Source organism: Aquarana catesbeiana, linkage group LG02, assembly GCF_042186555.1.
Source record: "Aquarana catesbeiana isolate 2022-GZ linkage group LG02, ASM4218655v1, whole genome shotgun sequence".
NCBI lineage: Eukaryota > Metazoa > Chordata > Amphibia > Anura > Ranidae > Aquarana > Aquarana catesbeiana.
This window is the reverse complement of record NC_133325.1, coordinates 272,395,471-272,410,941: the sequence shown is the minus strand read 5'-3', so window position 1 is coordinate 272,410,941 and position 15,471 is coordinate 272,395,471. Positions and strand designations below refer to the sequence as shown.

The 15,471-nt window shown below is 45.5% G+C and overlaps 1 protein-coding gene across 3 annotated transcripts in view; it reads right to left on the bottom strand.

The window, feature by feature from the left end:
• NALCN (sodium leak channel, non-selective) overlaps nt 1-15,471 on the bottom strand; it is a 948,399-nt gene that overhangs the window by 779,518 nt on the left and 153,410 nt on the right. For all 3 annotated transcript variants that reach the window (XM_073614438.1, XM_073614437.1, XM_073614436.1), the window contains 2 exons: nt 7,198-7,326; nt 1,828-2,010 (listed from right to left, as the gene is read on the bottom strand). In XM_073614438.1, coding sequence (XP_073470539.1) covers nt 1,828-2,010; nt 7,198-7,305 — 291 coding nt within the window. In that variant the 5' untranslated portion in view covers nt 7,306-7,326. The remainder of the gene's footprint in view (nt 1-1,827; nt 2,011-7,197; nt 7,327-15,471) is intronic.

The window sequence follows — 15,471 nt, the reverse complement described above, 5'->3', positions numbered from 1 at the left end:
TGTTTTTTAAACTGGTCAGTCTTTTTTTGTTTATGAATTGATATTAAAGGTTTAGTGTGATTACTAAAAGACTCAAATGCCCATCAACATCAAATATTCCACAGTACCATTCAAGTCTATCAATTCATTATCTCCACCAGTCCACAAAAATCCCCCTTTTCCTCCTACAACTGAATCCACATTGCGCCAATAAGTCCACATTGCCCCAATAAGTCTAAGTGCCGTAATGAAAAATAATTAAAAATAATAAAAACCACAAAAAAATCCCTTGATCCAACATGCTTTGCCTAAAAGCAAGGCTTCATCAGGGGTGTACAGTGCATAAAATGTGTTTAAAGAAAACACATGGCTTCTCTGTGTGCTGCTTGTGTATGATAACATAATTTTCCTTTTGTGTGTTTGGCACACTGGTTTTCCAAGATGCCTCCACAGAGCTTGAAGTCAAATTTCCAACATCTCCTGCAAGTTCCACTTTCAAAAAGTTCTTAAAGGAATGCTGTAATGGTTTAATTTCTTAATAAAATGCTTTAGCTGCTCAGGTGGTGAAAAGGAAGGCAGATGCACCCAATTATTAATTAAGGCAGTAATACCTCAAAAAACTAAAAAACAGGTGAAAATACAGTGAAGAAAGGGATTAAAAAGAAAACAAATGCAATCACCACATTAAAGGATTACTAAGCTGAAATTGATTACATTTTTGCCTTCAGGTTTAGATACACTTTAAAGTGGCATTCCAGGCTACACCTAATGTTAAAAATGCCCCCCCCCCCCCCCCCCAACACCTATGCTGACTAACCTAAGAAAGATCTGTATATTTACCTACTTTCAGGCCACTCCGGTCCAGTTACATGATCTCCTCTGTGTTAGCCAGCACCAGCTGCAGGGAGAGAGGAGGGGAGTGTGCTTGTCAAGGCTGAAATGCCTGGGAGCAGTGACATCACCAATAAGCTCCTAAGGCCAATTCAATGCCGGTGTCTTGCCGAGAATGTTCCCTCGGCGGATAAGTTCCCCCCTGTACTGCGCAGACACAGCGCCTGCGCAGTACATACTACTCTCAGCCGCCGGAGATAGCCGAAGCTCAAATGCTTCAATCAGCTGTACACGGCGCCTGCGCTCTGGGTCCAGGTTCCTTCCCCACCATCCAAGTGGACCTAGAGGGGGAATCTAAAAGTGCCGAGCGCAGCGAGGCCGTGCCCGAAGCGTGGCGAGCGAAGCGAGCCCGCAAGGGGCCCTCTTCCAGGTGCCGTGTACAGCTGATTTTCAGCTGTTGTGCTTCGGCTATTTCCGCCGATACCTACTGCGCAGGCGCAGTAGAGGGGGGAACTTATACGCCGAGCGGAACTTTCTCGGCAGAACACCGGAACTCCCTCCTCTCCCCTGCAGCCGCAGCTGGCTGACACAGGAATAAGATTGTGCAACTGGACTGAAGCAGGCTAAAAATAAAATAAATAAATAAAAACGGTTAGTCAGCATAGGTGTTAGGAGGGAGGAAGGAGCATTTTTTAAGATAAGTTAGGTGTAGCCTGGCACTCCACTTTAAGGAATAAGACTATGAAAAGGCTAACATTAGTTTCCTTAAGACAAATACACATACAAATCTGCAATAATGTTTTCTTGTAGAGTATATAGTTCACCTGAAGTGGGTCATCTTTTTTTTTTTTATTCAACAAAGTTGAATATAAAATGTGAACACCTAGTGTTAAAGAGCTCCAGTATAAACCATTTGTAACCATTTGGATATAATGTAAATGATTCTGGTAATTCATACAAAAAGCTGTGTGGAAAACTCCCCCACAATGCTGTCAAATTAAAAAATGTTTATCTCACCTTGACAATTCCTCTTATGTGCATTTTTGCAATCATCTCTGCAGTATAAAGAAACATCAATAGAGTATCAAGGGCAATTGTCACATACTGAAGGGGAGGATAATGCTCAAAGGTCTTCGGGGTGTTCATACAAACGGAAATGACACTGATAATTGCACAGATGCGTAGTAATGAGTGCACCCACTGAAAGAGAAGAACATTTTATTATACATTTCTTCCTGAAAGCACGGCTGTATGACAAGCATAATTAACACTGCACAGACAAATCTATGTGCACAAATTTACTTAAAACTAGGAGTCTTTTCAGCATGTGCCCGGCTGTTACAAAATTGGCATTGGAACTAAATTACAAAAATAAATACAGTTTATAAAAATTCATTTATTCAAAAAATCTGACAGATGTGAGTTTCATATATGCAGCAGATGTGAATTTCACACTGATTTAACCTATATCATCTTTGCAATTTTAACGCTTAAAAGCCAACTTCCACCTGTCAGCATGATGTCTTTGGTGGCTTACATCATTTTGTATGGTACACAAAAGGGTTTTTGCCTGTGTGTAATGTTACATTTAAAGTAAATAAGTTATATAATACATGGGCTGCCATAGCTGACCCAGAAAAATGCATGCAGCAAATTTCAAAACCCCTTATCTACATCCTAATTCCAATTGAAAGTTGTGAGGTATTGATTAGATATCAGCATTGGCAGCCTATATACTGTATTTCTCTCATGTCATATTTCTCATAAACCACTGATGCTAGCCCTGTTATATTTTGTTTTTCCATGTGATCACAGGCTAATATTAATGGAATATGATTCTTGAGCGATATCTGCACTTGGCAATGCTTTCCATAGACTACCAAAGAATCATAGAGGCAGTTTGATGGCCATTGAAAATAGACTGCCTAACAGTAGTAAGATGATTTGAGTTACAATGTATTTACATGTAGAAATTCTGGATACTGTTTTAGTGTTCCTTAACCACTTCAATACCAGGCACTTAGACACCTTCCCGCCCAGCCCAATTTTCACCTTTCAGCGCTGTTGCAATTTGAATGACAATTGCGCGATCATGCTACACTGTACCCAAACAAATTTTTTATCATTTTGTTCCCACAAATAGAGCTTTCTTTTGGTGGTATTTGATCACCTCTGTGGTTTTTATTTTTTGCACAACAAATAAAAAAAGACCGAAAATTTTCGAAAAAAACCAAGTTTTTCTTTGTTTCTGTTAAATTTTTTTGTAAATAAGTACGCTTTCTCCTTCAATAATGGGCACTGATATGGCTGCACTGATGGGCACAGATGAGGTGGCACCAATGAGGTGGCACTGATGAGGTGGCACTAACAGGCACTGATGATGGGCACTGATAGGCGGCACTGATGGGCACTGATAGGTGGCACTGGTATGCGGCACTGATGGGCACTCATAGGTGGCACCAATGGGCACACATAGGCGGCACTGATGGGCACTCGTAGGTGGCATTGATTTGTATATATGGGTGGCACTGATGGGTACTTATGTGTGGCACTGATGTGTGGCACTGATGGGCACTGATAGGTGGGCACTGATGGGCACAGATGGGCACTGACAGGTGGCACAGATGGGCAATGACAGGTGGAACTGATAAAGCATTGCTGGGCAGATCTGGGCATTGCTGGGCAGATCATTGACATAATAGTGCCAATCAGTGCCCATTTGTGGGCACTGATTGGCACAGATTGGGCACATGTGGATGGCCATGGGGTACATACCTGGCCATCCACGTTGCCCCTTCCCTGGTGGTCCTAGTGGCATCCCTGGTAGTCCAGTGGGGTGATCTGAGGGGGGGCTGTGCTGATAAACAATCAGCGCAGACCCCCCCTGCCAGGAGAGCCGCTGATCGGCTCTCCTCTACTTGCGTCTGTCAGATGCGAGTGAGGAAGAGCCGATCAACGGCTTTTGACAGCCTGATCAGCCGTGATTGGACACAGCTGATCACTTGGTAAAGAGCCTCCGCCGGAGGCTTTTTACCAAGACCAGTGTAGCGGTGTGTCAGATTGACACACCGCTCCACCAATCGCCGCGATGCGCGCCCCCGGGGGCGCGCTGCGGCATGTTATCCTGCTGGACGTCATATGACGTCCAGTCAGGATAACAGAACCACTTCCCGGACGTCAATCCGCTATAGGGCGGGCGGGAAGTGGTTAAACTATAACTAAAGGCAAAACTTTATTTTTTGTTTTGGACAGACTGGAGATGGATTAGAACACCTATTAGGTCTGTGCCCCTGTTAGAATAATTTACCCTCTCTGTTTGTCCTGTTTACCATTATCATCGAAAGTGAAAGTAAAAGAAAACCCCAAATGTTGGGTTGTCCCCAGAAAATTTATACAGCAGAGATTTTCCAATGGGGACACTAGTTCTAGTGACCTGGGGGTCCCCAATGAATTCCCTTAATTTGCAGGGATTTCCCTCACTTCCTGTTTTGGCTATGGGACAGGAAGTGAAGGTAAATCTCCCCAATAAGACAAAGATGGCAAAAAATAAACCTTTCAGTGGTTATTACCCTCCTTTACATTATCCAAAATGAAAAAAAAGTTTCACCTCTAGTTCTACTTTAAAGGAGAAGTCCAGCCTGAGCTCGTTCGGCTGGGCTTTTCCTATGGATCACAGGAGTGCAATTCACTTTGCACTCCTGTAACCTGTTTTCAGCCAAGAGCAGTCTGTGGGCCGCTCTGTACTGACGTCATCAAGATCAGCAAGACTGATAACCGTCTCAGCCTCTCAGTGAGCCACTGAGAGGCTGAGACGGACGCTCCCCGCCCCTCCAAAGCTCAGTGCTCCAATGAGCGTGGAGGAGCAGAGCAGGAGACCTGATGATTGACAGGCAGCAGCTCTCTGCTCGGGGAGCTGAGAGAACCGCATCATCGGCGATGTTCGATCACTCGGTTCTCAGTGAAGAGGCGGCGGTAAACAGATGCAGCATCGGGCCGATGCTGCATCCACCTAGGTAAGTATAATTATGGGATAAAAAAAATCCCATACTTCTCTTTTCAGTTTCTCCCTTGTGGGAAAAAAAAGGCTGCCGCTATTAAACATCTCCAGTGTTGAAGAATTATAGCATTTATCATTGAAAAATCAGCTTTTGTGAGATGCAGTATGCTAAAGCAGTCCTGTCATGAGACAAATACAAGAGGTCCATTGCTGACCTCTTTCTGCTGTTTAACTGGATTTTATGAATACGGTAAGTGGTTTACAGATGTGGAATGTGAAAAAATAGCCAGAGACCATTCTCATTCCAGCACACTGACTAAAAGATACTGAAGCCAGAAGGGCAACAAGGCATCCAGTAACTACTGTTTTCAGCAGGAGAAGTCAACAATGGAAGTCTTTAAGTGTCTCCTACTCTGGGCAAGCCATCTCTGGGCAAGCCATCTCCATTCTCCATTCAAAGACTAGATGCTGAGAAAAGAAAGCCACTGCACACAAGAGGGATCACTATTATCCATGTTTGTTGCATGGGATATCCACAAGCTTCACATACATTAATAGATTAATAGTCTTTGCCTTAGGACTGCCTCTCCAACGCATTTCACCTAATAGGGCTTTGAGGTAGAGAGATCGTAGTCGCACAGTGGTTTATTGAGCTCATTACATTCACCCACACAGTGGGGGGGTGTATGGAGATTCAGTCATGTAGTTAACTACCTAAAAGAGTTCACAGGATTTAATATAAGTATATATAAAAGTATATATAAAAGTATATATAAATACAAGTATACAAGTATATATACAAAGTATATATAAAATATTATAGAAAAAACATAAAGTGTACAAAATACAACTAACGTTAAATTATTAAAGTTTCTCTATTTTTTCACTGTAATAATTGACTCTGACATTTCTAGTACTGCAGTGTTTCCTTGGGACAGATCCAAAAGTACAGTATTAAAACGATTTGTTTTTTTTTTTCATTCCCATTTCTTTGGGGGTAAGGTGACCATTGAGATCATATGGCAAAACTAAGATCCATAAACAATATTTCTCCACACTTGACACTTTGGGTTCATTCACAACATAATATGTGTTATCACGTGCACAGTAATGGAGGAGTATGTCCTGATGGATTGCGATATAATTCCATTTTAAAGTGTATTTCCACTTCTGCAGCCAAACGGGGACAACACCAACTTTATATTTGCTTTTGTTCACAAAGCAGAATAAAAAAAAACAAATAAGAAATATTGCTTAGCTTTTTAGTTGATTTTTCTTGCGTAAAAACTAACCTAGATTTAACCTTCTATGTAATGTTAAGGTGGGGGCTGGGGAGCTATGTTTACTTTAATTGTCCCTACCTGCACTGTGCTGGCAGATCTCAATGCCAGTTGTAAACTAGAACTGAATACTGTCTGTCCTAACAAGGGTTAAATATCTCAAGGTTTGGGTGGAACATTTCATGTTCCACCAATTTGTCCTTTTAATTACACTTTGAAATTGTTCAGAAAAGCTTGCAGTCCAATGTATAAACCTGCTGTAAAGAAACAACTAGAAAGGTAAGAGTCATTTTTTACAGTATTTTATTAAGTATGTTGTGTGAAAAAGAACACATTACAAACATACAGTGGTGGTTCCTCCAATTTGACTGCAAAAATGGAAATGGGCTTAAACAATGCATATCCATGGTGCACTGCCATGCACCTGTGGTTTAGGTTGCATATGCTCCATGCGTTGCATTGGCATGCACTGAAAAAAATGGATAGGACCTATGTTTTATGTGTTGAAGTTTGTTGCCTGCATTATGATGTGAATGGTCCCTTACACCTACTACTCAGTGCATGTCATGGGGTTTCCCTATTAGTTAGTATTTCTGCCCTATTAATATTAGCCCATTTTCACAGATGCAGAATTCTGCTAGATACACAAGGAAATTATTATTACACCACCATAAAATGCTTGAATGGTGCAATAAATTCTCATGTTAAATAGGCTTTAGGCTTCATTCAAATATGCAATTGCACTTGTCCTGTATGTATGCTACCTTTGTTTTGGTGTCTGCAACCACCCCGAGCTGCATGCAGGCAGCCTATAACAGCTGCAGAGATACACCTGCATTTAATATCTGACAAAGTTGTCAAATCTTGACATGTGGCTGTGTCCATGCAGCTGCTGCGTATGCATGCACCTCTATAGGCTGCCTGTATGCAGCTCAGGGCAAATGTAGCTGCAAAAGCAAAGGCAGCCTGTACCCTGGATGGTTGCCAGCTCCAGTTGAACGAAGCCTTAGGCAGAAACATAACCTATTTTTCCACATGCTGAAAATAAACAATAATTAAGAAATGGTAAACAAAAAAAAACTAACAATAAAGAGAAAATAAAGCACTTACTGGCTTATTGATCCACAGAATATCTGCATTATCAGACAGTGATTCATCTGGACCAAAATCAGTTACTGGCTGGGCCTCTACCCTGGAGCTCTGCTTTCGCTTCAGCATGCTGTTGTCACTTTTGGTTTTCTGAGATAAAAAAAGCATGAACAATGAGCACAGTCATAAAAGCTATTTCTTGTACTACCTAATACCTCCATGGAAACAACAACAAAAGCATGCAAGTGAAATAAAAAAAAACAACTTTGAATTTTGACTTATTTTAATCTTGCCTGGTAGTTACTGCTGATGATTATGTTAATCGTTCAAATCAAAGAACACATATGGCTGCATTTTACTCTGCTTTTTTTTTTTATCAGGACAGAAGTAGTGATAATAACGTAAAATGTTTTGTACTTTATCTATACACAATACAAAGGATTGCACTCTGGCAAACTGATGAGTACAATTTTCTACATTTTGTACTAAAAACCCTGCAAAAGCGCTAAAACACAACTATATACCAAGTATATATGACAAATAGTATTTACTATACATTATACTATCTAGAATCAGTGTACATGCTCTATTTAGATAGAGAGCAATGCTGAAATAATTGGGGGCTGAAGATCGGGGAGAATAAGGGTCTACAATATGGCAGTTTTCTAAGAGCATTATGAGTAAGCACTTGTAATTAAAGTAATTTGTGCATCCTTCATTATTCTTAAGTACAAATTAATTAGATGTTTAGCTGCTGGATTTACTCAAAATATCCATTGGTGGGTTGTTGACAAGGAAACCAAAAATGTTTTAGGAGGTAGTTAATAATGAAGAGATAACAGATTTATTGGCAAATAGAAATGAAAAAAAAGCCCATATTGTCATCTTGTGTGAACTACAAGTAATGCAAAGAGTTACTTGTGATTGTTTTTGCTTTATGTACAAGAAATGTCTACATGTTCTCACTCTGTGGTTAACCAATCATGCATATTAGTTTGCTTCAAATAGGGACTGATATGAGAATTCATACTGATATCATTTAATGGATTTGACTGTTTGTGAAAATTGCACCCATTCTTCATAAAGCAAACCTATAGCCAGTGACACAGTATTTAACCGCTTATAGAATGGTACAGAAGGTACCTCAATCTTCCACTGTCTCTTACCTCAGAAACTTAAAAGCCCTTCAACCCAAGTTTGCTCTTTTCTTCTGGAACTTGCTTTACTTGGGGCAAAAATGTAACACGCTTCCATAACATATTTCATTGGCACACAATAATCTTCTTAAAAAAGGCACATCTCATGTATGGTATTGATGTTTCTGGACTCCACATTCTCCTATCTCACATGGTTTGATATTGGCCCATCAATGTGATGGGCAGCCTCACTGACTAATTGTAAGGTGCAGGAAGCAGAGACAAAGGCTGACATCCTAACTGAAGCCAGGACTTACATATTATAGCCTGGGTTTGGGGTTCCTAGAATGTTCTACAAGCTAAATGAAGCCATGTGAAGGTACCTAGAGGTAACTGGGATACCATTCTATGAACAGTTTACTTTGGTGGCTCTAACACTTTAAGAATATTTATGTATGTATAGTAAAAGTACACAACATTCAAAGAGCAATGAAACATATTATAAGCTGCTTAGCTGGTACATCTCACGATTATTGTTTTTTTTATGTGGTTTATAGTTTTTACCTGCTGTCCTAGATACTTAATATAAGTCCTTCAGTGTGTTGGATGCTAATGGCTCTGGTTGTTAGGCAACATCTTTAACATAACGTAACATAACATAATAGGTGGGCCTCCCAGGAAGCAAATGTAATAAACTAATAAAATGTTGCAAACCGGGTTCACTGTGTACTGCTAAACAAAATCAGACCCTTGCTAAAGAAACATGTTTATGGATGCATAGAGTTTAATACATCACTGAGTTAGAATATTTTTAAGATAAGTCCAGTCTGATGTTACTTTTCATACCAAAGTCAGAGGTGAGGATGTGACCTCTGAGTTTTAATTGAGCCAGAATCCTTCAAGACAGCGTTGAAAAGGCAAGAGGACCTTCACTTACAAATCTATCTATATCGCAGAACCAGGATAACAATTTAATGTGTGGTTTAATAAACCAAATCCCAACCAACTTGTACTTTCAGGGTCAGGAGGAATTATTATTATGTATAAAACACTAATACCGTATATATTGCAATAACAATTGTTTGATTATCTAAAATGAGAGATGCATGTAATCTGGAATAGACCATTTGGCCAATCAAACATTCAACCTACACTAAGAAAATGAAATATAACTTGCTACCTTCAATTTTCTATGTTCCATTTTTTTTCCAAAAACATCATCTGGGTCTCTAAAATTATGTTTTCTAGATGTCAAAATAGTGAACAAGTGTTCAAATTAGTGTAGCACTAACTCTCGGTGGAGCTGCTGGTTTAAGCGGGCTGTTACCTTCACTCTTGATACCTCTGTTTCACCGGGTCTAGGGTCCCATTGAGTTTATCTCTGGACGATATAAGCACCAAACACTTGAGTACGTTTTCAATGCTTTATTGAACCAAGTAACGAAGGAAGTAGCAGGAAAGAGGCAGGAGGAAAACTGCAGGGAAGCTCAAATACCTTTCTTTAGGTTTCTTTAGAACATACTTTAAAGTTGAATACTGTCATTGAATGCAATCCCCTTTTGTGGGACACGATCTTTGCTCGCCTGGATAGGCCTCTCTCACTTGCCTAGCAGCCAGTACGCAGCACGAACAAAAGTCTCTGCCACAGACTTGCTTGAAATAAACCCGTACGATCCTCTGCCACAGGATGTATTGGTCACGATGAATGTCAGACACAGTACTTGAACCTCTAAGCCAACCCGGCAGTACCATGTAACAAGACTACTTCAGGATACGTCCTCCAACCGAGTCACCAGGCCCCTCTCCAGACCAGCACTCTGCATGATCCTTCCATGATGGGTCCTCCCCTGGGATCTTCTCGGTTGTCCAGCTTCTTCACTCTGGATAGACAGCTCAGGACCATTCCTCGGCTGCTGTGGTAGGCCCCAGACAGGCTTCTGGGCCCACCCACGCGCCGCAGCGACGCGGGCCTCCGGAACGGAGGACCACGAGGTGGTACTCTAACACATATCTGTCGGCCAGGAGGGCCAGCAGGTGGCTGAAAAAGGAACCCCTAAACAATGGCGTCTGTCCCATAAATACCCTCTCCCAGAATGCAGATCATAAATCTACCAGCGCTACATTAGTAGCACATTAAATTATATTATGAAACACATCAAAAGCTTTTAAAGCTCACATCACAAATTAAAAAAACAAGGGGTTTATTTCTTATTTTATAATGGTGGTAAGAGTCATGCAAATGATCCCCTTATGTATCATTTCAACTCTGCATCCTAGAACCCCTGCCACACAGTATAAATATACATTACAAATATAAAGTCTTCAATTTCAGCTTTCATACACATAAAGTCCAAAATGTGCTAGAGCAGCAAGGAGCCACAGTCAATGATTGATGTCTTTGAAGTGGCCTCTGGAGCATCTATTGGTTTCATGACTGTGTGGGTGGGATAAGGTTTACCCCCCCCCCCCCACATATTCAAACAGGAGAAAAGCTTGTGTCCTCAAAACACATGGTTACTAACAAAACTATGATTTAGGGAAGTGGGTGGCCCGATGCACCATGGACAAGAGGTCTGTTCACATTTCATAACCTGTACCCCTGGGTTACTATATACAAAAACTGAAAGTTTGCAAACTTTTGACAAGTTTGTAAAACATGGCCTCCCTTGAAATAAACATTGCAAACGTTTTTTGAAACTTTACAGCAAGTTTTTTTTGGCATCAGGTATCATGCTTTCCATTTTCCTGTTGTTTTAATGATTTAAAATGTCAGTGTATCAAAGTATGGTGCTGCTGTTTCTATCAGGCTTGGGATTTTATATTACATCTCATGGGCAACACGACTTCAACGCGACTTTGCAACACGACTTCAACCCGACTTCAACACGACTTGTGGATCCGACTTTCAATGAACGGGGATCCGACTTGGATCCCCGCCACTGTGTTTGGTATGAATCTTTAGGGGGAACTCCGCGCCAATTTTTAAATAAAAATCCGGCATGGGTTCCCCCCCCAGGGGCATACCAGGCCCTTGGGTCCGGTATGGATCTTGAGGGGAACCCCCCTACGCCGAAAGGACGGCGTGGGGGGTCCCCCCAATCCATACCAGACCCTTATCCGAGCACGCAGCCCGGCCGGACAGGAATGGGGGTGGGGACGAGCGAGCGCCCCCCCCCCTCCTGAACCGTACCAGGCCACATGCCCTCAACATGGGGGGGGGTTGGTGCCTTGGGGGAGGGGGGCGCGCTGCGGCCCCCCCACCCCAAAGCACCTTGTCCCCATGTTGATGAGGACAAGGGCCTCTTCCCGACAACCCTGGCCGTTGGTTGTCGGGGTCTGCGGGCGGGGGGCTTATCGGAATCTGGGAGCCCCCTTTAATAAGGGGCCCCCAGATCCCGGCCCCCCACCCTATGTGAATGAGTATGGGGTACATGGTACCCCTACCCATTCACCTAGGGGAAAAAAGCGTCAATAAAACAAACAGTACACAGGTTTTTTAAAATAATTTATTAGGCAGCTCCGGGATCTTCTTCCGACTTCGGGGGTCTCTCCGCCGTCTCCTCCCGGTGTCCGCATCTTCTGCCGGCTCCTCCGCTATCTTCTGCAGCTCAATTGCTAGCGGTGGTCCGGACTTCTGCCTTCTTCTTTTCTTCCAGAGATGTTGACACGACGCTCTCTCCAGCTGGAATGGTCTCTGAACGCTCCGCAACGGACTTATATAGGCGGTGACCCCGCCCCCTTATGAGGTCACTGTCCCAGGGCATGCTGGGGCTGTGCCGTCATAAGGGGGCGTGGTCATCACCCGGTGACCACGCCTCCTAAAACGTCACAGACCCAGCATGCCCAGGGACTGTGACGGCATAAGGGGGCGGGGTCACCGCCTATATAAGTCCCTTGCAGAGCGCACAGAAACCATTCTGGCTGGGGAGAGCGTCGTGTCAACATCTCTGGAAGAGAAGAGGGAAGAAGATGATCCAGAGGTCCGGACCACCGCTGGCAAAAGAGCGCCAGAAGATAGCGGTGGAGCCGGCAGAAGATGCGGACACCGGGAGAAGACGCCGGAGAGACCCCCGGAGTCGGAAGAAGATCCCGGAGCTGCCTAATAAATTATTTTAAATACCTGTGTACTGTGTTTTTTATTGATGCTTTTTTCCCCTAGGTGAATGGGTAGGGGTACCATGTACCCCATACTCATTCACATAGGGTGGGGGGCCGGGATCTGGGGGCCCCCTTATTAAAGGGGGCTCCCAGATTCCGATAAGCCCCCCGCCCGCAGACCCCGACAACCAACGGCCAGGGTTGTCGGGAAGAGGCCCTTGTCCTCATCAACATGGGGACAAGGTGCTTTGGGGTGGGGGGGGCCGCAGCGCGCCCCCTCCCCCAAGGCACCAACCCCCCCATGTTGAGGGCATGCGGCCTGGTACGGCTCAGGAGGGGGGGGGCGCTCGCTCGTCCCCACCCCCATTCCTGTCCGGCCGGGCTGCGTGCTCGGATAAGGGTCTGGTATGGATTGGGGGGGACCCCCCACGCCGTTTTTTCGGCGTAGGGGGTTCTCCTCAAGGTCCATACCAGACCCAAGGGCCTGGTATGCCCCTGGAGGGGGAACCCATGCCGGATTTTTATTTAAAATTTGGCGCGGAGTTCCCCTCAAGATCATTTGAGCACAAGTCGCATGCCGAAGTCGGATCATGCGAGACGGCGATCCGACTTCAATGATAGTCAATAGGCTGAAGTCGGATCAAAGTCGGATCAAAGTAGTACAGGGAGTACGCTCTGAAGTCGGAGCGACTTCAGTAGTCTCTATTAAGACGCTAGCGTTAACTCCCATTGAAACTATTTCTGGAGCGACTTGGGGCGACTTGAGGACGTACAAGTCGGATCCCAAGTCGCCCCAGTGTGAACCGAGCCTAGGCTCGGTTCACACTACCGCGACTTGGGATCCGACTTGTAAGCCCTCAAGTCTCCCCAGAAAGAGATTCACATTACAGTGCATGGGAGCGTCTTAATAGACACTACTGAAGTCGCTCCGACTTCAGAGCGTACTCCCTGTACTACTTGGATCCGACTTTGATCCGACTTCAGCCTATTGACTATCATTGAAGTCGGATCGCCGTCTCGCATGATCCGACTTCGGCATGCGACTTGTGCTCAAATGATCTTGAGGGGAACTCCGCGCCAAATTTTAAATAAAAATCCGGCATGGGTTCCCCCTCCAGGGGCATACCAGGCCCTTGGGTCTGGTATGGACCTTGAGGAGAACCCCCTACGCCGAAAAAAACGGCGTGGGGGGTCCCCCCCATCCATACCAGACCCTTATCCGAGCACGCAGCCCGGCCGGACAGGAATGGGGGTGGGGACGAGCGAGCGCCCCCCCCCCCTCCTGAACCGTACCAGGCCGCATGCCCTCAACATGGGGGGTTTGGTGCCTTGGGGGAGGGGGGCGCGCTGCGGCCCCCCCCACCCCAAAGCACCTTGTCCCCATGTTGATGAGGACAAGGGCCTCTTCCCGACAACCCTGGCCGTTGGTTGTCGGGGTCTGCGGGCGGGGGGCTTATCGGAATCTGGGAGCCCCCTTTAATAAGGGGGCCCCCAGATCCCGGCCCCCCACCCTATGTGAATAGGTATGGGGTACATGGTACCCCTACCCATTCACCTAGGGAAAAAAGCGTCAATAAAAAACACAGTACACAGGTATTTAAAATAATTTATTAGGCAGCTCCGGGATCTTCTTCCGACTCCGGGGGTCTCTCCGGCGTCTTCTCCCGGTGTCCGCATCTTCTGCCGGCTCCACCGCTATCTTCTGGCGCTCTTTTGCTAGCGGTGGTCCGGACCTCTGGATCATCTTCTTCCCTCTTCTCTTCCAGAGATGTTGACACGACGCTCTCCCCAGCCAGAATGGTTTCTGTGCGCTCTGCAAGGGACTTATATAGGCCGTGACCCCGCCCCCTTATGCCGTCACAGTCCCTGGGCATGCTGGGTCTGTGACGTTTTAGGAGGCGTGGTCACCGGGTGATGACCACACCCCCTTATGACGGCACAGCCCCAGCATGCCCTGGGACAGTGACCTCATAAGGGGGCGGGGTCACCGCCTATATAAGTCCGTTGCGGAGCGTTCAGAGACCATTCCAGCTGGAGAGAGCGTCGTGTCAACATCTTTGGAAGAAAAGAAGAAGGCAGAAGTCCGGACCACCGCTAGCAATTGAGCTGCAGAAGATAGCGGAGGAGCCGGCAGAAGATGCGGACACCGGGAGGAGACGGCGGAGAGACCCCCGAAGTCGGAAGAGGACCCCCGAAGTCGGAAGAAGATCCCGGAGCTGCCTAATAAATTATTTTAAAAAACCTGTGTACTGTTTGTTTTATTGACGCTTTTTTCCCCTAGGTGAATGGGTAGGGGTACCATGTACCCCATACTCATTCACATAGGGTGGGGGGCCGGGATCTGGGGGCCCCCTTATTAAAGGGGGCTCCCAGATTCCGATAAGCCCCCCGCCCGCAGACCCCGACAACCAACGGCCAGGGTTGTCGGGAAGAGGCCCTTGTCCTCATCAACATGGGGACAAGGTGCTTTGGGGTGGGGGGGGCCGCAGCGCGCCCCCCTCCCCCAAGGCACCAACCCCCCCCATGTTGAGGGCATGCGGCCTGGTACGGCTCAGGAGGGGGGGGGGGCGCTCGCTCGTCCCCACCCCCATTCCTGTCCGGCCGGGCTGCGTGCTCGGATAAGGGTCTGGTATGGATTGGGGGGACCCCCCACGCCGTCCTTTCGGCGTAGGGGGGTTCCCCTCAAGATCCATACCGGACCCAAGGGCCTGGTATGCCCCTGGGGGGGGGAACCCATGCCGGATTTTTATTTAAAATTTGGCGCGGTGTTCCCCCTAAAGATTCATACCAAACACAGTGGCGGGGATCCAAGTCGGATCCCCGTTCATTGAAAGTCGGATCCACAAGTCGTGTTGAAGTCGGGTTAAAGTCGCGTTGCAAAGTCGCGTTGAAGTCGTGTTGCCCCTGTGTGAATCGAGCCTAAGTTAGAAGTATGCTGGAGGTGATCATCTACTGCTGTGTTGTTGCAAACCTGTTATTTTAGATGTCCTCCTATGGTCAAACAAGTTGCAATGCTATAAAATAAATTTTAATAAATACTAACTCCAGAAAGTTATGTTGC